At 56.0% G+C, this 24,701-nt stretch overlaps 3 protein-coding genes across 16 annotated transcripts in view; 1 reads left to right on the forward strand and 2 right to left on the reverse strand.

Moving 5' to 3' along the window:
- Nucleotides 1-630: 630 nt before the first annotated feature.
- Tsen54 (tRNA splicing endonuclease subunit 54) lies at nucleotides 631-11,009 on the reverse strand. Of its 5 annotated transcripts, none has more exons than XM_038325824.2 (12): nucleotides 10,930-11,009; nucleotides 8,673-9,655; nucleotides 8,223-8,387; nucleotides 8,072-8,135; nucleotides 7,890-7,973; nucleotides 7,528-7,626; nucleotides 5,125-5,177; nucleotides 3,485-3,583; nucleotides 2,682-3,307; nucleotides 1,989-2,049; nucleotides 1,578-1,694; nucleotides 631-1,087 (listed from the first exon to the last, which is right to left on the reverse strand). In XM_038325824.2, the coding sequence occupies exons 5-12, from the start codon at nucleotides 7,953-7,955 to the stop codon at nucleotides 937-939; spliced, it is 1,272 nt and encodes a 423-aa protein (XP_038181752.1). In that variant the 5' UTR covers nucleotides 7,956-7,973; nucleotides 8,072-8,135; nucleotides 8,223-8,387; nucleotides 8,673-9,655; nucleotides 10,930-11,009; the 3' UTR covers nucleotides 631-936. The 5 variants fall into 5 exon arrangements, 3 of the variants coding, with proteins under 3 accessions (XP_038181752.1, XP_038181750.1, XP_038181751.1); XM_038325823.1 differs by lacking the exons at nucleotides 8,673-9,655; nucleotides 10,930-11,009 and adding exons at nucleotides 1,303-1,359; nucleotides 8,485-8,640 and having other exon boundaries at nucleotides 949-1,087; XM_038325822.2 differs by lacking the exons at nucleotides 8,673-9,655; nucleotides 10,930-11,009 and adding an exon at nucleotides 8,485-8,640.
- Nucleotides 9,579-23,776, forward strand: Caskin2 (CASK interacting protein 2). Of its 2 annotated transcripts, none has more exons than XM_038325817.1 (20): nucleotides 9,579-9,767; nucleotides 10,939-11,431; nucleotides 15,615-15,666; nucleotides 16,147-16,244; nucleotides 16,611-16,756; nucleotides 16,855-16,950; nucleotides 17,044-17,174; nucleotides 17,549-17,657; nucleotides 17,974-18,082; nucleotides 18,204-18,298; nucleotides 18,937-19,198; nucleotides 19,312-19,430; nucleotides 19,515-19,575; nucleotides 19,692-19,780; nucleotides 19,937-20,047; nucleotides 20,122-20,223; nucleotides 20,514-20,652; nucleotides 20,787-22,256; nucleotides 22,342-22,564; nucleotides 22,909-23,776. In XM_038325817.1, the coding sequence occupies exons 2-20, from the start codon at nucleotides 11,338-11,340 to the stop codon at nucleotides 22,997-22,999; spliced, it is 3,597 nt and encodes a 1,198-aa protein (XP_038181745.1). In that variant the 5' UTR covers nucleotides 9,579-9,767; nucleotides 10,939-11,337; the 3' UTR covers nucleotides 23,000-23,776. The 2 variants fall into 2 exon arrangements, with proteins under 2 accessions (XP_038181745.1, XP_038181744.1); XM_038325816.1 differs by having other exon boundaries at nucleotides 9,580-9,767; nucleotides 19,309-19,430.
- The window catches only part of Tmem94 (transmembrane protein 94), a 34,688-nt gene continuing 33,584 nt past the window's right edge, over nucleotides 23,598-24,701 (reverse strand). For all 9 annotated transcript variants that reach the window (XM_038325811.1, XM_038325812.1, XM_038325813.1 and 6 more), the window contains one exon: nucleotides 23,598-24,696. In XM_038325811.1, coding sequence (XP_038181739.1) covers nucleotides 24,624-24,696 — 73 coding nt within the window. In that variant the 3' untranslated portion in view covers nucleotides 23,598-24,623. The remainder of the gene's footprint in view (nucleotides 24,697-24,701) is intronic.

The following is a 24,701-nucleotide window of genomic DNA, read 5'->3' on the forward strand; positions in this document are numbered from 1 at the left end:
GCACCTAGTGCAGCCAGCCCGACCCCGCCCTCACCTGCGCGCACCTGGTCACAGGACTGCTCCTTGTAGCCAGTGTCCCACCACCTCCCAGAACAGGAAATAGTCCCTAGGTGTCTTCTAGGATAGATGCCAGGTATCAGGATATGTTACTCTCGCAGCTGTCGAGAGAAGGGCATAGCCAGGCGGGCTCCTCAAAAGAGCGTTCCTTCCGACTAGAATGACCCGCAGGTGCAGGTTTCAGACCCAAGAGTAGGGCGGTGTGGGAACGAAGGCATAATGGCGAGAAGCCTAACCACTGCTGGGAGCCCCCCCCTTCTGTCTTCGGCGGTCGACTGGAGCCCGGGGTCCAAAGGGCTAGCCACTGCAGCTAAGCTAGTTTTTTTTTTTTTTTAGCTCAAGCTTGGGAGTTACATGTGGGGGAAAGAACCATGGGGTGGTCCCTCTGAGTGTCTGGGGTCCAGTCCAACCGGACAGAGGCCTCTCAGCCACCACCCAGCTGCACTCAAGTTAGGTCCAACAGGACTGTCTCCTCAGGCGTTCTTCAGACCTCGGTGCTAGAAGTCAGATAAGTTCAGCGTGGACAAATGAGGGATGAAGGGAAGGGATAGTCCAGTAAGTATATCAACCACAGCAGAGAATATTTCTTTTAATGGCTTTGGCTTTATGGCACGAAGCAGGCACCCTACTGTTTAAAAGGCACAGAGTCCTCTCTTCTGCCCCATCTCCTGGGCCTCTGATATCAAGTCCTGAGTTCCAAGGGGGTCACTGCTAGGCAAGAGGGCATGGGGCAAGGCTTCACTCCCCTACAAACAGCAGATACCCAGGGCTGTAGACCACACTGGCCCAGACAGTTCCCGGTGAGTCCTGTACAGGAGTCAGCCGATATGGTCCCTGAGAGCATCCAAGTCCCCCAGCGCCCATCCCCAGAGCTACATGTCAGTGCTCCAGATCTCTGGGCAGTGTGAAGTCTCTGAAGCTATAGAAGGAGATGTCACCGTGATCCACCAGGGCAAAGATCAGGGGGACATCCCCACTCTGGTAGGTCAACCGCTTGAGGCTGCAGAGGTCTGGGACAGGTTCGTCAAATCTGTAGGAATAAAGATTAAACTGAGGCCTAGTCATAGCCCACCCATGACCCCCAGGCTGCCCCCCCCCCAGACTTCCAGAGCAGGAAGGCTCTAAGACAAAAGCTAGGAATACAAGAATAATGGACCCGGGTTCTGCTGTCTACAAACTCCATGGCTTTGATGAGCTTTCAGGAGCCCCAGAGTAGAGGGACAGCAGGACAGAGCGGGTCCTCACCACTCTTAGCCAGTAAATCCCTTCACAGCAATTCCCTCCTGCTGAGTGAGCCCAGGTCTAAAGTGGAAGAGAAGAGAGTTTACTGCAAAATGCCTGTACCGAGGAGCCAAGGATTCAAAAGCTTGGGTTCCTATGGCACCAACTGGCCACATGGCCTTAAGATAGGTGGCACTTAACCCTCTGGACCTCAGATTCTTCTCAGGGACTGGCAAGCTGGTGGTAGGGATCAAGCGATGGGCTGGCAGCAGCCAGGGTACTGTTCAATCATCTCGTACCCACTAATGCACATTCGGACATAGGGTTTGCCAGGGCTGTTTTTTCGGAATGTAGCCACAGCGTCAGCCTGGTAAACATCGAAGCTGATCTCCAAGCCTCTCGACTTCTCCAGCAGCCTGAGGACCAGGTAAGAAACATTACAAGGATTGTCTTCTCCCACCTCCCTCCACACCAAATCCTCTCCTACTACCACGTCTGCACAGCAGCTTAGTCATGGGATATACCCAGCATCTTGTCATTCTTCCCTTTCCCTGACGCACACGAGAGTGGCTGTCACTGGAAGCTAAGTATGTGGGCAGGTGTCCCTGGGGTGATCCTCTGACTCACACCCAACTCCAGGAATCAAATCCCAGCTGTCGCTCCACCTGGCAGCCAGTGTCATGGAGACAGTGAGCGCAGCTGAGACTCACCGGTAACCTCCATCAGCAAGATGTGTTGTCTGCAGTACAGAGACATGTTCAAGGACCGCAGCTACAAGAACAGTGAAAAAGAGATGTGGAGGAGGGGAGTCGACTTCCTACACGCTCCTGTGGTACTACCAAGTCTGCTACTCAGGTTAGGACCACCAGATTTACCAGAATGTATTTAGTAAGGTGTGTTCCACACAGCAGTATTAGAACACGCTTATCTGGTAACCCCGCTCTCCTCACCCACCACTCTACCGTGTTCCCATGATGCCTTTACAGAGTTCTGAACCTGTTACTACACTTAGCTCAGACCACAGACTTAGTTCCTTGTGTTTAAAACCAAGAACAGACAGTGAACTTTCTTTCCTCTTATTTGGCTAAAACCTCTGTGGTGCCACCATGTTCTGGCTAACAGGCTGTACAGGTGAGGGACCAGAAACTGGTTGCTGGCAAAACCATCCAGCATTCTTGGGTATGGTCTTAAGGATGCGGTACATCCCGCAAGTGTCCCTGGGCAATCTGGGCTCTGCTGGGGCCGTGGTCCCACCTACAGAGGAACCTGTGTGGGGCCCACACCATTGCAGCCTTCTCCTCTCATACCTTAGGCATCAGCCAGCCCTGGTCAAAATAGCCCTTTTCAAGTCTCATGATCCTGCTGCTCCCAGTGGCCTATGGTATAGCAGAGTGAGGGGATACCTGGGGAATCTGCTTTATCAGGGTTGAGCAAGGGAGTAACAGACTGGCCCCATAGGTGTGGAGGGCGGGGCTGGCTCTTCTGCAGCTGTCGCCTCTGCAGCAGTTCCTTGTACTCCCGCCAGCTGGAGCAGCCCTGCACCTCGGGATCTGCGTTCACATCCTCCCGGAACTGCTGCACCTCTGCTTGCTGGTCCCGGTCTCTCCGGGAAAGCTTCTCCTTCCGCTGGTTCAGCTTTTGGCACCAGGACGCAGCATCTGTCCCTCGCCCAATGACATTGGCGGGGAGAAGTTCTGGGGCTGGGGCAGGCAGGAGGGTGTGGCGGCTATCTGAAGCCATGTTGGGGAAGAAGATCTGCTCAAAGTTCCAGCGTGGTTTAGGAGCCCCCTTGGCTCCATTCTTGATTTTATCATTCTCCTGGCCACACTCCACATCCTCCCTGGCCAGAGCAGGGCAAGGCTCTGAAGACCCCAGAGCCTGAAAGGAGAGTCCTGAGCTCTTCCTGGGGCTTGACCCCTGGGGCTTCTCTGAGTACTGGCTACTGTGGTCACAGGCAGGTGGGCTGGAGGCTGCCCCGCTCATGGGCGGCAGGGAGTTCTGCAGAGCCTTAGCCTTCTTACTAACAGACCTTAGAGACATGGGAGGAAAAGCAGCGTATTCCCCTTGTTACTGTCCCCAGGGCAGGTGTGTCCCACTGGAATTGAGGTGGACCCTTGCTTCTCCCAAAGCCTGTACGAGAGCATCACAGGCCCCTTAAGCCCGGAGCTCACGATATCCCCTGGGGTGGCAACAGCAGGGGCATTACCGACAGCTGGAGCTCCTCTTCCTCTTGCCAGTCCCGTCCTCCAGGCACTGGGCATAGCCATCCAAGTTAAGCTGCCTCTCGTAAGGGGACACGACAGAGCTGTGGGGCGAGAACAGCAGGCAGGCAACAGATCCACCTTCTCAGACTGGTGCTGCCAGCAGGGTTTGGGAGGGAGTGGCCAAGAGGATGAGCCAGAGGCCAGAGGCAGATCCATACCCAAAGGAAGGGTACCTGGGAACAGCCATAGGGGCCTAGTCACCCACCTTTGTCCAGGTCCCGAGTGTCACCAATACCTATGTAGCCCTGGATGTTCTAAAATGTGCCATCAAGTACACTTTTATTTCTTGCACATAGATACTACTGTTTCTCTGCATGTTTCTGTTTTGTTTCCTGACAAAACTGACATTGTACTAACACACTACTTTAAATCTTTTTTCTTCCCCATTCAGTTACACATTGTGGGCTCAGACCCTCATCACTTAAGCACTATAGCATTCTTCCTGCTATGAGAAGGGGAGAGGATATATGACAGAGAGAGACAGAGAGAAAGACAGGTGTGGGGGAGGGGGGAGAGCACCCAATAGCAGAGTGCCTCTTGGGAGCTGTCTATCTTGTTTGAGGTGGGGGTTTCTAGTTGGCTTACAGCTCACTGATTAAGCCAGGCTGGCTACTGAGCCCCACGAATCTGCCTGTCTCTGCCTCCCCAGTGCTGGGAATATAAGGATAAACAGACGGCCTTGGGTTCTGAGGGACTGAGCTCAGGTCCTTGTACTTGCTGTGAATCCCCTCCCAATGTATTTTTATAGCTCCCAATACTGCACGGTTCAGGCGCAGCAAGGTGGATAGCCACGAGTTGTCTATTCACATTAAATCCAAGCCAATTAAAATTACGAAATGAGACCTCAAGTCCTGTCATTACCGCAGAGGGTATTGTTGTACTACACAAGTCCTTGGTGGTGACCACTGTAAAGGAGCAGCCAGTTTGTGTGGGTAGGTCTCCGCAGCTGGGACCAAGCTTCTCGACTACTGATTCTACAAGTGATGGCGTTTTGCGACTGTTCTTTACTACATAATAAGCAGGGAGCGGCTGTGATTTCGTTCTGCTCTTCCTCAGGCACAAGTTCAGGGCCTGGCAACAGAAGGTCTCAATAACACTGCTGAGTGACGGAACAATTCTCAGGGGGAACTTCTGCACACAGCCATGCCTGTCTCCCTAGAAACATCCCACTTTGGGGAACTGCTTTAGGGTTTTGGGGACAGACTGCAGAGGCAACACCAGTTTCTACTGTAAGTCTAAAAGTGGCTGTGGCATTGAGCAAAGCTGGACCACTAGGTAACAGAGGGAGATCTAGGCCAGCCTAAGAATGTGAACGGCAGCTCAACTATAAATCCCTCAGCAGCCCCTCGCTCATGCACGTGTTCCACAAACGGCCTGCATACCTACACGCCCGGCGCTGGCTACTGCAGTTCTGCGCTCACAGGTCATTACCTGAGCAGGGCCCAATTTGACAACCCAGGAAAAAGTGCAGGGATGGAATTCACTCCCACATACTGCACTGAAGCCAAAGGTCCTGGTAAGTGAGGTCACTATAACAGTCGGTCAGATCCCAGGGCCGCAGTGGACGAGTCAAAGGACTTACCTCGGCTCGAACCGGCGAACCACGTAGCCTAGTCTCTTCAGGTGGCTGAAGACCTCAAGAAAAGAAAAAAGGAAATCTTAGATGCTTTTTGTTTGCAAGGTTCTTGCTATATGGTCCTAACTACCCTGGAACTACGTAGACCAGCTAGCCTCACACGACTCAAAAGTTGTATTTCTCCCTTTAAACCTCTGCGTGCTGGATTTTGACAGGTACTACCATGCCTGGCTTAGATATCCACTCTTTTTTTTTTTTCAAGACAAGGTTTCTCTATATAACCCTGGCTGTCCTGGAACCTGCTTTGTAGACCAGGCTGGTTTTGAACTCAGAGATCCACCTGCCTCTGCCTCTGCCTCTGCCTCCCCAGTGCTGGGATCAAAGGCGTGTGCCCCTATGTCTGACTTGGATGTCCATTCTTTACAGTAACATAGTAGTTTCTCTAAACACGTCATTTCCTCTATCTCCCGAAACTTTCTCTCCTACAGAGCTCCAGCTTCCGACCTTGGGTCTGCTTGGAACACATTCCATTATAAATACTATCTGCATCAGGCCTATTGGTTCAATCTTGTAATCCCAGCTACTAGGGAGGCTGAAGTAGGGGGATCACAAAATCATGGTCAGTCTGGGGTACAGAGTGAGTTCAAGGTCAGCTTTGCAATTTCCAAAGTCCCTGACTCAGAAAATAAAGACAGAGCGGAGCAACAGCTTAATGTGAGAGTTTGCTAGCACACATGGGCTGCTGGGTTCTTCCCCAGTAGCACTAAAAGTAAATTAGCAAACACCATGTTCCAAGGAAATTTCACTCTTTGAATTCTGTCTCTTATTCTGGGTACAAGTGACATCTAATAATTTATCGACAATACAAATCTGAAAAGAAAAAAACAAACAGGGGTGGGCCTCCTGGGAAAGACCTACATCATAGACTATGTTGACATTAAAGTCTAGGCAAAACAATGGTGGACAGTGTTAGACATCACCCCACCTATCCAACCCTCCACAGACTTGATGGGAATGGTCTCTGCTAAGTAGCCACATGTTAGTGCTTGTGTTCTGTCCCCATGGCAGAGGAACAAACCCAGAAGTGTCCCCATCTCACTCAATCTCCTCCCAGCATTCAACACAACTGATTGTTTTCTCCTTTAAAAACGAGCACGGGAGGGGGCTGGAGAGATGGCTCAGCGGTTAAGAGCATTGCCTGCTCTTCCAAAGGTCCTGAGTTCAATTCCCTGCAACCACATGGTGGCTCACAACCATCTGTAATGAGGCCTGCAGAAAGAATACTGTATACATAAATAACAAATAAATAAATATTTAAAAAACGAGCGTGGGGCATAGTGGCCTTTAACCTTAGCACTTGAGAGAGAGAGTCAGGCAGATCTCTGAGTTCGAGGCTAGCCTGGTCAACATAGTGAGTTCCAGGACAGACAAATCTGCACAGTAAGATCCTGTTTCAAAACAAAAGAGGAATGGAAGATTGTACTAGAGGCTTCGGCATGGTTTCCTCTTTTCCTCCTGATCCTAGACTGATCACAAACGGGTCCCACCTCTCCACTAACCTTCCCACATCTGTGAGCTCCAGGGGACTGTAACAGTCCTCTGTTGGTTGCACGCCCTCAGAGACAATGGCTTACACAATCCATAACATACAAACATCCAAGGTTATATTTCTAGCTTTGCCCTCACCCTACATTCTAAGTTATATATCTACTGTGTGCCTGAAATCCTGTTGGATGTCCACAGCGTTACTTTGTATCAAACATAAACACCTACTTCAGTCTTCCCAGCTAGGTGACACTACGGTGGTCACAAGCCTTGATTCTCTGTCATCGAACCCTTTCTCCACTCCTGACATACCTTTTCCTGCTCACTGCCCCTAGCCCAGCCTATACCTTCTCTCACCTGAAAGGATAGTCCAGAACAGATCTTTTTCCTTGTCTAATCTGATCTTCCACTTCGCACTAATTCTCTACTTGGTTCTTGTTTGTTTAGTAGTTCTGTTTAAGGCTGGGTTTCATTGTGTAGCCCAAGCTGATCTTAGACTTGAGATTGTCCTGCCTCAGCTTCCAGAGTGCTGGAATTATATACGTGGTTAACCATGAGAAGCACTACGTATTTTCTGTTTTGAGACAGAGTCTCCAAAAATACAGTGTACCGGCTGGCCTAGAACTCACAAAGATCCTCCTGCTTCTGCCTCCTGAGCACTAGGTTTAAAGTGTGCACCACCGCCCCCCATGCCTGGCTACTTAGTAACTTTTTATTATCCAACTGCTTCCTCCGACTATAAGCCTGACCTACACAGGCTCCTGACTCTCCTATAGCCATGACATTGTGCTTGCAACCTCAGAGGTTGCAAGTCACTGTCCATTGGCTTGACCAACGGGAGGCTCCCTGAGAGGTAACTGATACCTGATATTGTAGGAAATTCAAGGTGTCCTCAGTCAGCAGAAGCTGGTAGGCCTCTTGGATGGACAGTGGTAGGTCTTGGTAGAAGAGCTGAATAGAGCCCTGGAAGCCGACCAAGAGTTTAGCTGTGTGTAACCTTCCTTCAGCGCCCAAGCCAAATGGGGTCAACTTCTTGCCTCTGACCCTCTTCCCCCACACCCCCAGCATCACTGCATGACTGTGATCAGCTAGGAGAGAGGATGAGCATCATCCCTGCTGCCTGTGTGGCATTCTCTTCTGTTTTTTAAGTTCACCGAAAACGTAATTCTGAATTCTTCCATTCCTTACTCTGAACCCCTTTCCCACAGCCCCAGGAGCCCACTCACACACTCCAGCAGATACAAGGCCTCTTCGGGGTGAAGCCGCTGCCTCCCTTGCTCTGAGTAGCCCATGGTCTGCCAGAATTTCCCCTGTGGGGCATCAGCACAAGTGTCACCAAACAGCTATGGGGACCGAGGAAGGAGATCCACCCCCCACCCCCAGCCGCGGAGATGCTCTGGCCGCTCACCGCAGGAGACTTCAACTCCACGAAGCCCTCTTCGGGTCTCCACTCCGCGGCCACCAAGCTGCCCCTGGCGAGGAGTGGGTTGGGGGCGTCTCGGTCTACACAGGCAGTCCCCGGCCCCCGCCCACCCGGTCCCGGCCCCGGCCCCTCTCACAAGCGTTCCACGCGCTCCTCCGCCAGCAGCTGCCACAGCTCCTGGCGACACAGGCGCAGCCGCTCGGCCTGGGCCTCCGAGCCGTCCGGGAGGAAGTCCTTGGGGCCATGCGACCGCTGGGGCAGCTTCTGGGACCGCGAGCGAGCCGCCCGGAGTTCCGAGGCGCTGGGGCGAGCGGGGACACGCGGTCAGCACCACGGCCACCCCGCGCGGCCCAGGACCCCACGCCACACCCCCACGCCACCCCCGTGCCGGGGAGCACCTGAGCACACGCCCCGCGGGAACCTCCACGGTCGCGGGTTCGGAGTCTGGCTCCATCGGGCCGCCGGCTGCGGCTGCGCGCGCACCGCCCAAGCCCCGCCCACCCCGGGGACGTGACGTCCGCGCGGTCCTAGCGCCCGGAACTCCACTCTCGAGCGCAAATCCTCCCCTGGCTTCGCGCCTTCCTACCTGCCCCATGTCCCTCAGACACCTGTTTGCACACGTGTCCCTCGGTCGGCGGGGCCGAGTTTGATCTGCAGGTTTCCGGACGTGGAGAAACACACTTATTCTGTTTGCAGCGCTCCTGGGGGCACCTTGCTCTAGTAAAACCTCCCCTGGCGCCTGGGCATGCACGTGTGTGACCTCTCTGCAGCCCTGAACTGCCTCGTGCTCTTCCACCAAGAGAAAAGAGATGCGAAGGTGGGGAGGAGAGCAGTGAGCCCTCGAATACTAGCTTTGCAAACTGGAGGCCACATGGGGACGTCAGGAGTGGTCCAGAGACATTCGGAGTTCCTTCGGGAGGGGCCAAAGAATCTCTCCAGAGGAGCTCGGCTGCAGGGTTCAAAGGCCACGGGTGGGAGGCGCTGTCCGGATCACGCTGGTGCTGAATCGCCACCCCAGCCTCCAAAAGCACCTCCTCAAGGCTGGGGTCCCCGCCGTGACACCGTGGGTCGTTCCTACGCTTACCACTAGGTGGCACCATTTCTCCAGCCAGCTGCCGTGGGTCAGCGACTCTGCTCGTGGACGAAGATCGCAGCGGGCAAGCCGGGAGAAGAGGGACGAAAAGGAAGGGATCCCCGCCCCTAGTGGGGTCCTCAGGCTCAACCGCCAAAACGTCCCCTATTCTACTTATTCACACCTCATTCTCTGATCTAGACTAGAGCCCAACTCGCTCGGAATCCCCAGCCAGGACACAGTGGCACGTAGCTTCATCCACCCGCCCTCTCACCAGCCACTTGGCACCCCAAGCAGCTTCACCTGCGCGCATGCGCTGATCCCAGAGGCTCTGATCCTGGCTGGCTGGCGGGGGCGGGACCTTGTGAGCACTGGGGCGGGACTCAGGGTGCTGATTGACAATCCGACTGTGCGGCTGGGACAGTCCCCCCCAGCTCCCGATCCGGCGGGAGGGAGGGGGGAGGGGCGGGATTTCCTGCGGGAGGCGCCGAGCCGGCCTTGGAAAGGAGGAGAAAGGGGTTGGTTGGGGGGGCGACAGTGGAAACCAGCGTCAAGAGTGCTTGGGACTGAGCACCGCCAGCCAGACCCCCGGCGGGGCGGCCGGGAGAGGTGAGACTGCGGGGCCCCGGCTGGGGGTCAGAATCCTTGAGAGCATACGCAAACTAACTTTTCTTGTCTGATCGGCGGGCGCCTCCATCTCTTTGCTCCTTCCGCCTTCCTTGAACCCCCCTTTTCGTTCTCCTCTATCTATTCCTCGGACTCTTGACTCTCCGGGTCCCTCTTGCCGCTTTGTTCCCGGGATCGGTCGGAGCTGGGCTTGGCTGCGGGGAGCTGCGCGGCGCTAGAGGGGCATTCCGAGGGGCGGGGGAGCCAGCCGACCCCAGGCACTGCCAGGAGCACCCTCCCCCGGTGCGGGTCGCGGGTTTTGAGGAGGAGTGCCCTCCGGCTTAGGCTTGGACTTATGAGGAATGAGGGCTTCCCTACCTGGGCCCCAGGCCTGCACGAGTCTCATGCCACAAGATTCTGGCAAAAAAATCACCGCCACCGAGGAACTGACTTAAGGTTTTTTGCGGGAAGTGGAGAGTTGGGGTTTCAAGTTCAGGCTTGGGAGGCAGTTGGTTAACAGAGTCCAAGCCCTGTCCTGGATCTCTACCCAGCTGTTCCCTCACACCCCAGAAGCAGCAAGGAAGGGTTAGCAACAGGTGCTGTAGAACTTGCCTATCCTACAGGTAGACCTCCCCCACCCCGGAAAATGAAGGCCATAGCTCCCCACTCCACCCTCTAAGTGGAGCTGGGATGTTCCCTTATTAAGTGAAGCCTAGGTAGTAAGGAGTCTGAGGGCAGACACCTTGGACAGGGAGTGACCCCTACCCATCTGCCTGTGCTATTCTTCCAGGCCCTACCGCTCGCCCCGCCTGTTGTCTGTGGGTGTCAGAGCCTGGGGCTGTGGAGAATGGGCTGCTGGCCCTGCCTACCCCAGTGTCTCCTGCTGCCAGGGCCCCTCCTGCCCAAGGTTGAGGTGCTGCCCAGTGCCATGGGGCACAGGCAACTCAGCCCCTCCCTCCTGGAATACTACCCCCTCCCTTTGGGTGTTATAGTTATATACTTCTCTCAAGTACAGCACCTTCTTCCCCTCCCCCTGAGTGGCTCAGACCCTCCATGACTCCCAGGGCACCCAAAGTGATTTGGGGCTCTCTAGAGGTCCTGTCTTGGTCATCTTCTGGGTCCTATTTCCTGGCTGTGACCCAGCTTTTCAGCGGAGAACCCGTACCTTTTCCAGACCCCCGGGACTTGTCCACAGCTGCTGCCTCATGCCAGAGGGAATGCTGACTGCTCCTTGGATGGGCATTGGTACTTCTGAGCTAACCCAGGAAAATTGGCGGGCCCAGTCTCAGCCCGTCCCAAGGCCGTCGGAAGCAGCAGGCTGATCTTAGTCCAGATTTCCACGCAGCCTCCACCCCCTAGAGACTGGCTTTCCTGCCTGTGGTGGCAGCTGCCGGAGCACCTTGAGGGACTATATCTCTGCCTCACAAGGAGCCCATAGCCTGGGACACCAGGCTTGTGCCCCTGGGACCAGGAGTCCTCCAAAGCATTGAGGCATGGCGAACTGACACTTGGCTGGACCAGCGTCTTCTTCCTGGACTTCTGAAGCCCAGAGCCTGGCGGCGCCCTAGTCAGAATGGGTCGTGAACAGGACCTGATCATTGCTGTCAAGAACGGAGATGTGACGTGTGTGCAGAAACTGGTGGCTAAAGTCAAGGCTGCAAAAACAAGTGAGTCTTCCCTCGGTGGGGTGACCATCCAGCTGAGGCTGCTCTCTGAGTAACCGAGGCTACAGAGGGATGCTCAGAGGGGGAGGGAGGGGAAGGCCGCTTCGGTTTGCAGACTTGAGGAAGAAGGACTGTCCTGTTGTAGACAAGGAGTGCTTCTGTGTAAGAGTGCCAGAGAGGAAAGGGGGTCCCTTCTTGCTCTGGGTCCCCAGGCAAGTCACTTAGCTGCTCTGAGCCACGGAATCCTGGCCTGCGAAGGGCGCATATTGAAGCGCATTCCGTTTGCGTTTTTTTATCGCTTGTTGTGCGTCAGGCTCTGTTCTAAGCCCTGGAGGTTGCCTGTTGGTAGCTGGCTTTTCAAATGTGTTCTTTGGCTCTGTGGGACTTGGCTGCGGGATGGGAAAGAAGGAGGAGAGCGGCGTGACCACCCCTAGCCCCATCCGCATAAAACCAGAGCTTCCCTGTATTTGTGTCTGAACCTCATGAGGATGTCTTTAAAACCTTTAGAAACAGCGGTTGGGTTTCGGTGTCATTGGTTGTTTGGTTTGGGGCTCTGCGAGGCTTAGAACCCAGGACTTCACACTTGGCACACAGTGATCTATCATCGCTGGTAGTGTATTCCCAGCCCCCAAAGAGAGCAGTTTCCTGGGGACTCACAGCACCATCTGACCGGTACTAAAGCTCCTTGCTAGCTCACCTGCTGGTGTTCCTGGGAGTGTGTAGCCGATGCTAATTTTCTAGAGGTTTCCATAGCCCTGAGGACTCTATCCCTGACAGGGCAGTCAGGGCTGGATGCATGGGTGGTCACTAAGCCCCATCTCTCAGGACCCTGTGATGGTAGGGACCTCTCAAAAACCCACCCCAGGAAAATGGACCTCTGGACTTCAGGCCAAGCACCCTGGGCTCTCCCAGACCCCGAGGCTTGTCTCCTCCAGGACTTACATGAGCCAGTAGTTCTTCTGGCTCCTCTGGGGTTAGAGAAAGTGTTCCCTGAGGGGAGGGTCTCCTCTATAACATTGGGGCTTTAACCCCAAACCACACCTGGGTCTTGTACACAGGAAGGAATCCCCAGGCTACTTGGAGACATCTTATTATCCCCGCCCACACCTTGGAGTGTGGGTGCCAAAAGGAAAGACATTAGTGGCGTGCACCCACCTGCACAGCGAGTGGGGTGGAGACCCAGCCATGGGGTGGAGCTGTGCCCCTAGGTCCTTTCACCGTGGGGAAGCGAATGAGGGTGAGCGGGATAGAGGAAGGGGCCGAAGCAGTCCCCTGGAGATGGCCTGAAGGTCTGAGTGGGATTCTACTCTCCTCCCTGCTCACCTCTGTGTTGCTTTTGGCCACCTGCCCGGTGAGGACTTGGTCACACTGCTGCTGGCCCCACTGGCCTGGCTGCCTTAGAGAGTGAGGCCCATTGGAGGGTAGTAGCAGGGTCGGCTGGTGGCGAAAACCCCACAACTAGGCTTGTCTTCTCTACCCAGTGACAGAGCCTCTAGGGGATGAAGTCCCTTTAAGGTGTGGACTCCCCTACACGGCATACAGGGTGACAGGCCTGAGTGTCCTTTTAGGTCCCTGCACCGTCCTTCCCTTCTTTGTCCTCTGAGAGACCAGTGACAAAGATGAGATCACAGGTGACCTTTGTAAACCCTGGGGTTTGTGAAATGGTGTTACCCCCTAGCTTCCTGTCAGGTAGGAATTTTTACGCCCCTTGCACAGATAAGGAAAGTGACTCTTGGAGGTTAGTGACTTACCCAAGGTCACATAGCCCTGGGGTCAGATGAGAGATTGATAAGCCTGTGTGCTTTCCCCGTGTTTCCATAGCAATCACTGATTTCTGTTCGGTCTGTATCACCTAAGGGATGTTCTACACACATAGAGTCCCCTAAATTAAAATTATGCTAAAGAGCTTGGGACTCAGCTGGGCAGTGGTGGGGCAGAGAATAGGTGGATCTCTGTGAGTTCGAGGCCAGCTTGGTCTACAAGAGCTAGTTCCAGGACAGGCTCCAAAGATACAGAGAAACCCTGTCTCGAAAAATCAAAAAAAAAAAAAAAAAGAAAAGAAAAGAAAAAAAAAAGAAGAAAGAGAGAAAGAAAGAAAGAAAGAAAGAAAGAGCGAGCCTGGGACTCTGGATGATACAGTTTATTTGATTCCAATGCAATCTCAGAGAGGGATGAAGGGCCCCTGGACCAAAGCAAACCACTAAAATCAAGTCATCAGGGCGCCCCTTTTTCCTCTCACCCCACTTACTGGGAGCCTCTCTCTAGCCGATGACTCTTTCCTTCCGCCTCCTCCTGATCCACCCTATCCCAGGCCCTCTTCAAGAGCAGGCTGCTGGGAGGGGTGCCATTGCACCGGCCTTGCCTCTTCCCTCTGCCCCTCCCCATCTTTTTCTGAGGTCTCCTTCCTTGGCTAGAGGAAATGGATGGGCTGGGGTGACTGGCTGAACTCATATCCTCTGCTTGGGCCTGAGACAGGGTGACCCTTCCAGCCCCAAAGCCAGGCTGGGGAAGAAGGTTTTGCCACGTCGGAAGTGACTGGTGCCTCTACAGGACCCTCCGCCCACCCGCCAGGGTCCCCAGCCCAGTTTCTGTGGGCCTCTTCTCCGCCACCTTTCCGGCTATTGTTCTAGAAAGAACAGAGCCACCTATCTGGCCCTGCCCCTGTTCCTGTGTCCCCTCCTGTCACATTGTCTGCCCCTCCCTAGAAGGGACACATCCAGCCACCCAACTCTCCCATCCCAGACTTTCCGTGCTAATGAAGGGAAGATTCCCTCAAGGACTCTGGCTCTCTTCTCTTGGGACCTTGTCTTCACTGAGGCTTAAAACCTTGGCAGCCAAAGTCACGCAGCCCAGGAAAGACAGAGTAGCCTTTGAGCTGTGCACTTCCTGCTTCCACAGCTTCTGTTCTTTCCCTACTCCACCCCCACCTCCCCACCCCACCAAAAATGGTTCTGTGTCATAAGAACTGTCAGGTCAGAGGTCTCTCTCCTGCCCCTTTGTGGTTCTGTATTTACCTTCTCAGTATAGAATCTTTCAGCTCCACCTTGCGTGTGTCTGTCACCTCCCTCCCTGTCCCTTGCATCTATCCCTGATGGAATGAGGCCCTGCCTTTCCCAGACTGCTAGGGTATTTGGGGGCCCACCAGGGCCTGGGGGGGCAGGCCTGGACCAGCATGTTTGGCACCTTGCCCAGCCCGGGCTGAGCCAGGCCTTCCCAGCAGGGTTCCAGGAGGACGCAAGGGCTGCTGGTGACAAGGCTTGTCCTTCCTCAGCGCCTCAAGGATCTTCCCAACATGGTCTGTGTGCCCCTGGGTTCTCACCTGCCTGCACCCTGTCCCGGGGAGGCGGTGCCAGTACCCACGGCTTCTCTAAGGGGGCCCATAAAGTCAAAGCTTGTGAGTATCGAGTCGGCAGGTGTGTGTGCGCCCCCCTACCCCCCGCCCCCCCGCAGACAGAGCTCTGTGGAGAGGCCGGAAGGCAGTTTGGGTCTGGGGCCCAGTCTAATGGCCGGCACGGGAGGGGTGCGAAATCGTTATCATCATCTTTCACGTGCTCACAGGGGACAGACACTGTCCCCAGCTTCTGGGGGCAGATGCTACGATTGGCCTCTTTTTGTGGAGACCAAGTCGTGTAGATTAAGTGACCTGCCCAAAGTGGCAGGGTTGGCGCATGGACCTGGGCTGGGATCAGTATATTCTATCCGGCCCTGCCTGCCAGGTCCTGCTCAGGGATGCTCCAAGCCCAGCCTTGTCAACAACCTTCTCTCTGCCCTTGAATACTTAAGACCCCCCCCCCCTCCCTTCAATGTCTGTTCCCTGTGGCCCAGCAGGACAATATGACTCTCTCCCTAACCCATTCAGGCAGGAATGCCAACCATGCACCCCGTGGGCCTGTCCTATTGAAGGCATGTCATGCCAGTACCCCTTCCCGCCCCCTTTGGCTCTATAAACAAGCTGGGCAGGGGTTCTAGGGAAGCCAGGCGGCTGCTGCGGTGGCTTCCAGTGCTCCTTGCCCTCGAGCCATAGGGACAGGACCTGTAAAAAGCCATGGGGCAGGTGCCCTTCTGTATACCGAAAGGTGGGTTGGGTCCTTGGAGGTGGGTAGTGGGAGTGCTGGGTGAGGGCATGGCCAGGGCAGGTGGTGCGATGTACCCTGATGTCTCCTCCCCTGATCCCCCCGGCCCTCAGAGCTCCTCGGCTCCACGAAGAGACTCAACATCAACTACCAGGATGCTGATGGGTAAGTGTGTGCTGCTGAAGAGAAGAGACCCGGGGAGGAAGTGAGAGGAACTGGGGCCCGCAGTTCCTCCCTCAGACTAGGTCCTTGAAGTATGTCTGCCCAGAGTTGGGTCCTGCCTATGTATGGCCAGAAGGAGGGGGTCCTGTCCACCCACCTGTCTGTGGAGTTAGCCCTGAGCAAGAGGAGGCCCCCCTTGGGTCAGATTCTTCCTGGGCCCCTTCTCTCCCTGGAGGGTAGGAGCCCTCAGGCTTCTGCTCCCACGGCCCCCTCCTCTGGGCAGGCTGGGTGGGGGACGCTAGACAAACGAGCCTCTCAGCCAAGACACTGAGCCCTTTCATGCTGTGGCCCGGCTGCTGTGCGCTCCCACGGCAGGGCTGGCAGGCACAGGGGGGCAAGTAACCCATCACTGCCGGCCCCCAGAACGAGCTTGGGGTGGAAGACTGTTCACTGACACCCCCTATTTTGTGTTCCCCATGCCAGATTCTCTGCTCTCCACCATGCTGCCTTGGGGGGCAGCCTGGAGCTCATAGCCCTGCTGCTGGAGGCGCAAGCCACTGTCGACATCAAAGACAGCAATGGTGAGAAACCCAGTGTATCGCACCATGTGGGGCAGCCAGGGCTCTCTACAGACCTGGGACCTGAGCGTCTCCTGTTAGGACACATCAACAGATGCGAATGGCTTCCTTCTGGAGAGAGTGTGTAGTTCAGATTTCCCATTATTTAGACGAGGAAGCGCAGAGAGGTTATAGTCCCGTCCTGGGGTTGTAGATCATGTGTGGAGGGCACAGTGAGAACTCTTGACTTCAGAGCCGCGTAGGATCTTTTCCTGAGCAAACCCGGGTGAAACTAGCATTGCCGTATTGAAGTCTTCCCGTCCAGCCAGGGTGGCTCTATTCTCTGCTGAGCCCCCTGTGAGCCCTCTTAGAATCTCTTTCCCCTGCCAGGCATGCGTCCCCTACACTATGCGGCCTGGCAGGGCCGGCTGGAGCCTGTGAGGCTGCTGCTGAGGGCTTCTGCGGCTGTCAATGCTGCCTCGCTGGACGGCCAGATCCCTCTGCACCTGGCTGCGCAGTATGGACACTATGAGGTGGTAAGTGAGCCTGCCTGAGGGGATGTGGGAGTGAGGAGGAGCCGGGCGGGGGCCTGCGTCTTGCAGGCTGCCTCCCTTACTTGGCCTCCCCATCCCAGTCAGAAATGCTTCTCCAGCATCAGTCCAACCCGTGCCTAGTCAACAAGCTGAAGAAGACACCCCTAGACCTAGCCTGCGAATTTGGGCGGCTCAAGGTGAGCCTATAGCCCTAGGGTGCTGGGTGCTGGGTACTGGGTGCTTGGTGCTATAGTCAAGAGGAGGCTCTAACTGGGTGCTGCACACTGTAGGTCGCCCAGTTGCTTCTAAACAGCCACTTGTGTGTCGCACTGCTGGAGGGAGAGGCAAAGGACCCGTGCGACCCCAACTACACCACACCCCTGCACTTGGCTGCTAAGAATGGCCACAGAGAAGTCATCAGGTACCCCAAGGGGCCCACCCGTTTCCTCAGCCTCTTCCTGAGGGACCATTGGTTTCTAACCAATATCTCCCTGCTGCTTTTTAAAAAAAAATGACACATACGCGTGTGTTCTGTGAGGGGTGTGTGCACGTAAGCCCAGCTACGTGCAATGGACCATAGAGCCGGGGCCCCAGGTGGATATGAACTATCCCATGTGTATGCTGGGAATTGAACCAGACCTCTTTGAGAGCAGCACACCCTTATCTTAGCCACCAAGTCATCTCTCCAGTCCCCTGCTGCCGTCTCCATTCTTGGTTTCAACGCCACAGTCCCCACACCCCTGGCAATCAGCTTCTTCCCCTCTCCAGCCATCTCACAACTCCTGCCCACCACAGGCAGCTCCTGAAAGCTGGTATTGAGATCAACCGCCAGACCAAGACAGGCACCGCGCTCCACGAGGCCGCGTTATACGGCAAAACCGAGGTGGTGCGGCTGCTCCTAGAGGTGGGTGTGGGTGCAAAGAGCCTGCCGTCACGTGCTCAGGGCAGCTGGGAAGGCCGTGGTGTTTTGTGGGGCTTGGGAAAGAGGGTCTCACTCCCTCCGAATGGTGCTAAAGCCTTGTGGCTGGAAAGCAGACCCGACTGCTTTAGACACCAAGTCCGTCTCTTGTGAGCTCGTTCTTAACCCGATGTTCAAAGCGTCATGCTTCCCGCCTCTAAGCCCTGAGAGTGGTAACAGCACCCGCCTCCTGGGTAGTTGGGAGGACTAGAAAAGAAATGTCAAGCAAAATGCTATGCTCTTGTGGTACTGTGAACCCCAGGGAGGCGTGGATGTGAATATCCGGAACACGTATAACCAGACTGCGCTGGACATAGTGAACCAGTTCACCACCTCCCAGGCCAGCCGGGAAATCAAGCAGCTACTTCGGGGTGAGTCGGTTTGGGAGAAGACCTAGTGGGTGGAACTTTACAGTCGGTACCAGGGTGTGGTAGGAGAGTCCGCTGGGGAATTGGGGGTCCATTACGGACACTGCCTTACCCCTTCTCTTAGAGGCTTCAGGGATCTTGAAAGTCCGAGCACTTAAGGATTTCTGGAACCTTCATGACCCCACCGCTCTCAATGTACGGGCAGGAGATGTCATCACGGTGAGGGGCCCACACATCCTTTATAAGACAAGCAATTGTGCCGGGCGGTGGTGGCACATGCCTTTAATCCCAGCACTGGGGAGGCAGAGGCAGGCGGATCTCTGTGAGTTTGAGACCAGCCTGGTCTACAAGAGCTAGCTCCAGGACAGGCTCTAAAGCTGCAGAGAAACCCTGTCTCGAAAAACCAAAAAAAAAAAAAAAAAAAAAAAAAAGACAAGCAATTGCTATGACTCACTTGGGCATCTGCTGTGGTCCTAGGCCAACTTAAATCTTTATATATTCTTTCATATAATCCTCTCTAAACCTAGGAAACATGGATACCATTATCATTTTCCTTTTTCTTTTCTTTTTTTTTTTTAGAGATGACAAAGTTGAAGCTTAGAGAATTAGATGTACTGGGCCAGGCCACATATCTAGTAAACAGAGAATATAGAATATCATTATTCTATAGAATATCATTGTTTGTATGCGCCATGCTACAAAGAGACTGGGCTGGCATCGGTGACCAAACTCGGGTAGAGGTTGGCTCTGTGCCGGGAAGAGATGGACCAGGCCTGCTGGACTGTCACTACAGAGACTGCCACTGCCACTTGCTTGGAGTAGTGACTGTCCTTTCCGTCCACAACCTGTCACAACAGGTGCTCGAACAGCATCCCGACGGCCGCTGGAAGGGCCACATCCATGAGAGCCAAAGGGGCACTGACCGTGTGGGCTATTTCCCCCCGGGGATCGTCGAGGTAGTCAGCAAGCGGGTGGGCATACCTGTGGCCCGTCTCCCCTCTGCGCCCACCCCGCTGCGGCCGAGCTTCTCCCGGATATCACAGCCCTCTGCTGATGATTCACTGCAGCCTCTTACCTATGGCCAGCTCCCGCGGGGGGGCCTCAGCCCAGACAGTCCAGGTACATCCTCCCAGGAGGTAGTGTGGGGGGGGGGTCCCGTGGGCACTGGCAAGTTGCCAGTCATCTGTCAGCGGTGCCAACTCTGACCTTTATGCTTCTGCCGCCTGCAGCAGGTGACAGGAACAGTGTGGGCAGCGAGGGCAGTGTGGGCAGCATCCGCAGTGCTGGCAGTGGGCAGAGTTCTGAAGGCACCAATGGCCATGGCACTGGCCTCCTTATTGAGAATGCTCAGGTAGGAGGGGAGGGCACCCAGGCCTGGGCACGGCCTGCCCATTGTCTGTTTTCCATGTACTGAGTAAGCTCTTTCTGTCTCCAGCCACTGCCCTCTGCCAGTGAGGACCAGGTACTGCTAGGCCTGCGTGCCCCATCTGCGTCAGGTAAGAAGGGTAAATGGGACTGGTATTGCTGGGGAGTACAGGTGGGGAGGTAAAGCCATGACCCCACCCATCCGTCCTCCAACCACCCCTGATGCCATCTCTCTCCTTCCTTGAAGACAACCTGAGCCATCGCCCCCTGGCCAGTTATCGCTCTGGGGAGACCTTCACTCAGGATGTGAGGCCGGAACAGTTGCTGGAAGGGAAGGTGAGGTTCCCCCCTCTCCGAGAAATACGCTTCAGGCCTCGGCAGAGGGTAGAGGGCTTTAGTATCCACAGAGTCCTGACCCTGGGGAAGGTGCGGGCCGATGGCCTAGTCCATTTCTCAGCTGGCTTCTCCACCCCGTTTCGCTCCACACCCCAGGATGCACAGGCCATTCATAACTGGCTCAGTGAATTCCAGCTGGAGGGCTACACTGCCCACTTCCTGCAGGCTGGCTATGATGTGCCAACCATCAGCCGAATGACGCCCGAGGTAAGCACTGTCACACGTGAAGCAAGGGCCCAGCAGGCACGGGAGGGTCCTGATGTCCATGCCCTGTGTGACAGGATCTGACAGCCATTGGGGTGACCAAACCTGGACACCGGAAGAAGATCGCCTCAGAGATCGCCCAGCTCAGCATCGCTGAGTGGCTGCCCAACTATATCCCGGTGAGCAGGTGGACAGGGTGGGTTTTTTTGTTTTTTTGTTTTGGTGACAGGGTTTCTCTGTGATTTGGGAGCCTGTCCTGGAAATCGCTGTGTAGACCAGGCTGGCCTCGAACTCACAGAGATCCACCTGCCTCTGTCTCCTAAGTGCTGGGATTAAAGGTGTGTGTCACCACCACCTGGCAGGGCAGGGTGGGGCTTTTGGCGCTTACCCAGGGCTGTGGCCTTGGGAGGGGTCAGGGCTTCCTTTCTAACTTGGGGAGCGCCAGGTTTTGATGGTGGCACTCATCCAGGCGGACTTGCTGGAATGGCTGTGTGCCCTGGGGCTGCCCCAGTATCACAAGCAGCTGGTGAGCAGTGGCTACGACTCCATGGGGCTGGTCGCCGACCTCACTTGGGAGGAGCTGCAGGAGATAGGCGTGAACAAGCTGGGTGAGGACCACCTTGAGGCCTCCTGGCAGCCCCTGACCCCAGCATCTCTGAGAGGAGGGGGAAGGGGGTCTAGCCAGGGCAAAGGGGACAAGCCTAGAATCAGTTAACCCATCTGTTTCTGTCTACCCTTCCAGGGCATCAGAAGAAGCTCATGCTGGGGGTGAGGCGGCTGGCAGAGCTTCGGCGGGGCCTGCTGCATGGGGAGGCTCTAGGTGAAGGCGGACGCCGGCTGACCAGGGGTCCGGAGTTGATGGCCATTGAAGGCCTGGAGAACGGGGAAAGTCCAGCTATGGCTGGCCCTCGCCTCCTCACCTTTCAGGGCAGTGAGCTGAGCCCAGAGTTACAGGCAGCTATGGCAGGAGGTGGCCCAGAACCACTCCCTCTTCCCCCTGCCCGTTCTCCCAGCCAGGAAAGCATTGGCGCCCGCTCCCGGGGTTCTGGTCACTCACAGGAACAGCCTGTCTCTCAGCCCAGTATTGGTGACCCCATCACCCCACAGGAGAGGAACCTTCCAGAGGGTACAGAGCGCCCCTCTAAGCTTTGTACCTCACTCCCTGGCCAAGGACCTGCCCCTTATGTTTTCATGTGTTCACAGAGTTCACCCACTAGCCCAGCCCCCGGGCCACCTCCTGGTGCTCCTCGGGCCTTCTCCTACTTGGCCGGCTCCCCTGCAGCTCCCCCAGACCCGCCTCGGCCCAAACGCCGATCCCACAGCCTGAGCCGCCCTGGCCCTGCTGAGGGGGAAGCTGAAGGGGAGGCTGAAGGGCCAGCGGGCAGTGCCTTAGGCAGCTATGCCACCCTTACCCGGAGACCGGGACGTAGCACCCTTGCCCGGACTAGCCCTAGCCTGACCCCAACTCGAGGGACACCCCGAAGCCAGTCCTTTGCCCTCCGTGCCCGTCGTAAAGGCCCCCCACCCCCACCCCCCAAGCGCCTCAGTTCCGTCTCTGGCCCCACCGAGCCATCTTCACTAGAAGGAAGCCCAGGACCCAAGGAAGGGGCCACAGGCCCCCGGAGGAGAACACTGAGTGAACCAGCCGGCCCCTCAGAGCCCCCTGGTCCTTCTGCCCCAACTGGCCCCGTGTCTGACACAGAAGAAGAGGAGCCTGGGCCAGAGGGGACACCCCCATCTCGGGGCAGCTCAGGAGAAGGGCTGCCATTCGCAGAGGAAGGGAACCTGACGATTAAGCAGCGGCCAAAGCCAGCTGGTCCCCCGCCCCGGGAGACACCTGTGCTCCCTGGTCTTGACTTCAACCTCACAGAGTCTGATACTGTCAAACGGAGGCCCAAATGTAAAGAGAGAGAGCCACTCCAGACTGCACTGTTGGCCTTTGGGGTAGTGGGTGGTGACACCCCTAGCCCCTCTACTCCCCTGTCCTCCCAGGCCCCCTGTGAATCTCCCTCAACTTCCTCTAACCCTCCACGGTCTGAGCCTAGCAGCCTTCCTTCTCAAGGAACTCCAGCCCCAGATCTCAGCCCCAAATCTCAGCCCCCGGGCCACCAAGGGGCCTCTGCCGGGCCAGCTCTGGCAACAGGCAGCCGGCTGAATGTGGAGACGGAGCCTCCAGCTGCCCCTGCTGCCCTCCTCAAAGTGCCCGGAGCAGGTAAGAAGTGAGGCCTGCGGAGGGAAGGTTGCTGTGTGCGGGGTCACGTCTCACCAAGTCACGTGGTAACCTTTTGTCTCCTCAGGAGCAGCTCCTAAGCCTGTGTCCGTGGCCTGTACTCAGCTGGCATTTTCTGGCCCAAAGCTGGCTCCCCGTCTTGGCCCCCGCCCTGTACCCCCTCCGAGGCCTGAGAGCACTGGGCCTGTGTGTCCAGCCCGTGCCCAGCAGAGACTGGAGCAAACCAGCTCATCCTTGGCAGCTGCACTGAAGGCAGCTGAGAAGAGCATTGGCACCGAGGAGCCAGAGGGGTGAGCTGGGTGCTGGGCGCGGAGGGAGGGAGGGAGAGAAGGCTGGGCTTGGGAGCATTGGAAGGAGACTGCGGACCAAGTCTAGGGCTAGGGAGGCCTCTAGTGGGATGCCAGGGCCTCGTGGTCTTAGAGAGGCCTACGGAGATTCCTGGGGAGTATCACTTATTCCTTAGCCCAGTCCTTTGTCCCCGAGCCTCTGAACTCACCTGTAAGGGAAGGATGGAAACTCCTGCTACGGGGGGGTTGTAGGCAGTAAGAGTGAGGTACAGGGTGTTTGCCATCAGACAGGGCTGCCATGGTAGCAGGCCCACGGCCCATCTCGTTAAGGCTTTCTCTTGATGCAGCCCCACAGCAGCCTCTACCAAGCACATTCTGGACGACATCAGCACCATGTTCGATGCCCTGGCTGACCAGCTGGATGCCATGCTGGACTGAACAAGACCGGCTTGTGACCCTCCTTCCCATGGTACCCACAGTGGCTTGCCAGCATTCACGGCCTGTGGCCCAACATGGAAGAAGACCCTGCCACCCAAGGCACAGGCTGAGGGTTGGTTGGGCTGGAGTCAGAAGCTGACTGAGGGGCCCCAGCTGGGTGGGAGCAAAGCTCCTCCCGTGTAGAGCTGACTGCTCAGCTTTGGCCCCTGACGAGGGACCTGTTAAGAGCATTCTCCTCTAGGAGGAGGTGGCGGCAGGGCTTTTCGGATGCGTGCACCTCCCCACCCGGCCCATGTCTAACTGTCAGTGCTTAAGGAATTCCTCTGGCCACCCACCGAGCTGCTCTCGGCTCCACGAGGCTCAGTGGAGGCTGTGTACTTGGCTGCTTCCCTCCGTGCAAGTGTACATAGGAGATGTAAATACACGGCAGGGGCATGCCTTCCTGCCCGTGGCTATGGCCTTGTCATCTCCTGCCCTGTCTGGCCATCCCACACGGGGAAGGCAGCGCCGGCCGGGGCAGAGGCAGTGCAACTAACAGATCCCCGATGCCCAAACTCTTACAACTGTACATAATATTTTTCAAGCAGAGAGAAATGCATATATTTTAAATGGAATTTATTCTATCTATTAACTGCCTGAGAGAATGCAGTGGGGGAAGGCCTTCAGACTCCAGAAGAACCCTCTGCCCACCTCCTGCTGGAGGGCCCAGTTGGTCCAGGCCCTGTAACTATTAACCTCTTCCCCAGCTAACATCAATGAAAGTGTCATTCCACATGACTGGGCTGTGTGTGTCTGGATCTGTGCATCAGACCTCCACATCCGGGACTGTCCCTCCACCCACACGCCGCTGGGGCACTCATCAGTGTGGAGGGGTGACGGCTGCAGTCTTGGGAGGGAAGCCTTTCATGGCTGTTTCATGGATCCGCTACAGGTTTTTCTTAAGCAATTTACAATTTTAATATAAACCAGTTGACATTCATTCCTAAAAGGCTCATTTCCAGTAAAAAAAAAAAAAAAAAAAAGTAAAAAAGGGGTCTCCCAGAACAAGGACAGAGCCTGGGCTGGGTCCTCCATGGATGACTTATGACCAGCTGATGATGCAGGGGCTCCAGGGTGAGGTGGACCCTTTTCCATCTTCCGGCCCAGAGGAAGGGGAGGGCCCTAGGACCACAGCCAGGCTGCTGCCCTAGGACAAGGATGAGTGGCAGGGAGGACACAGCAGCAGCCACTGCTCCAGCAAAGCCTGAGGCTCACTCTGAGGCTGCCACAGATGTGACAGGAGGGTGTTTGGTAAGGGGACCCCAAAAAGAGGCCACTCACAGGGGAGGGGTTTAAGGGTCCCTTTACCAAGGGCCTGAGGTCATACATTCAAGAGTGCCCCTGGCAAGGCCAGGGAAGAGCCAGGGCAGTCCTGTCAAACCATGGCGACAGCCCCTGGGCTCCTTCGTGAAAAGCCCCAGAGTTGGGAGGACATCAGGGTCTCCAGTGACTGGAGCTGAGCCTCCAGTGCCACAAGGCACAGAGACGAACCCTGAAACATTCGTGATACGAACTCCCCAGACTCAGGAGTCGGTCTGGCTCTAGCCCAGGAACCAGGGCAACGCCGGCCACCATGGCCAATGGCTCAGAAGGGAGAGTTCATGCCCAGCTTAGTCTCAAACTGCAGCTTCTGTCGCTTCTGGTAGCGGACACGGACCCTGGT

Source organism: Arvicola amphibius, chromosome 4, assembly GCF_903992535.2.
Source record: "Arvicola amphibius chromosome 4, mArvAmp1.2, whole genome shotgun sequence".
Classification (NCBI taxonomy): domain Eukaryota; kingdom Metazoa; phylum Chordata; class Mammalia; order Rodentia; family Cricetidae; genus Arvicola; species Arvicola amphibius.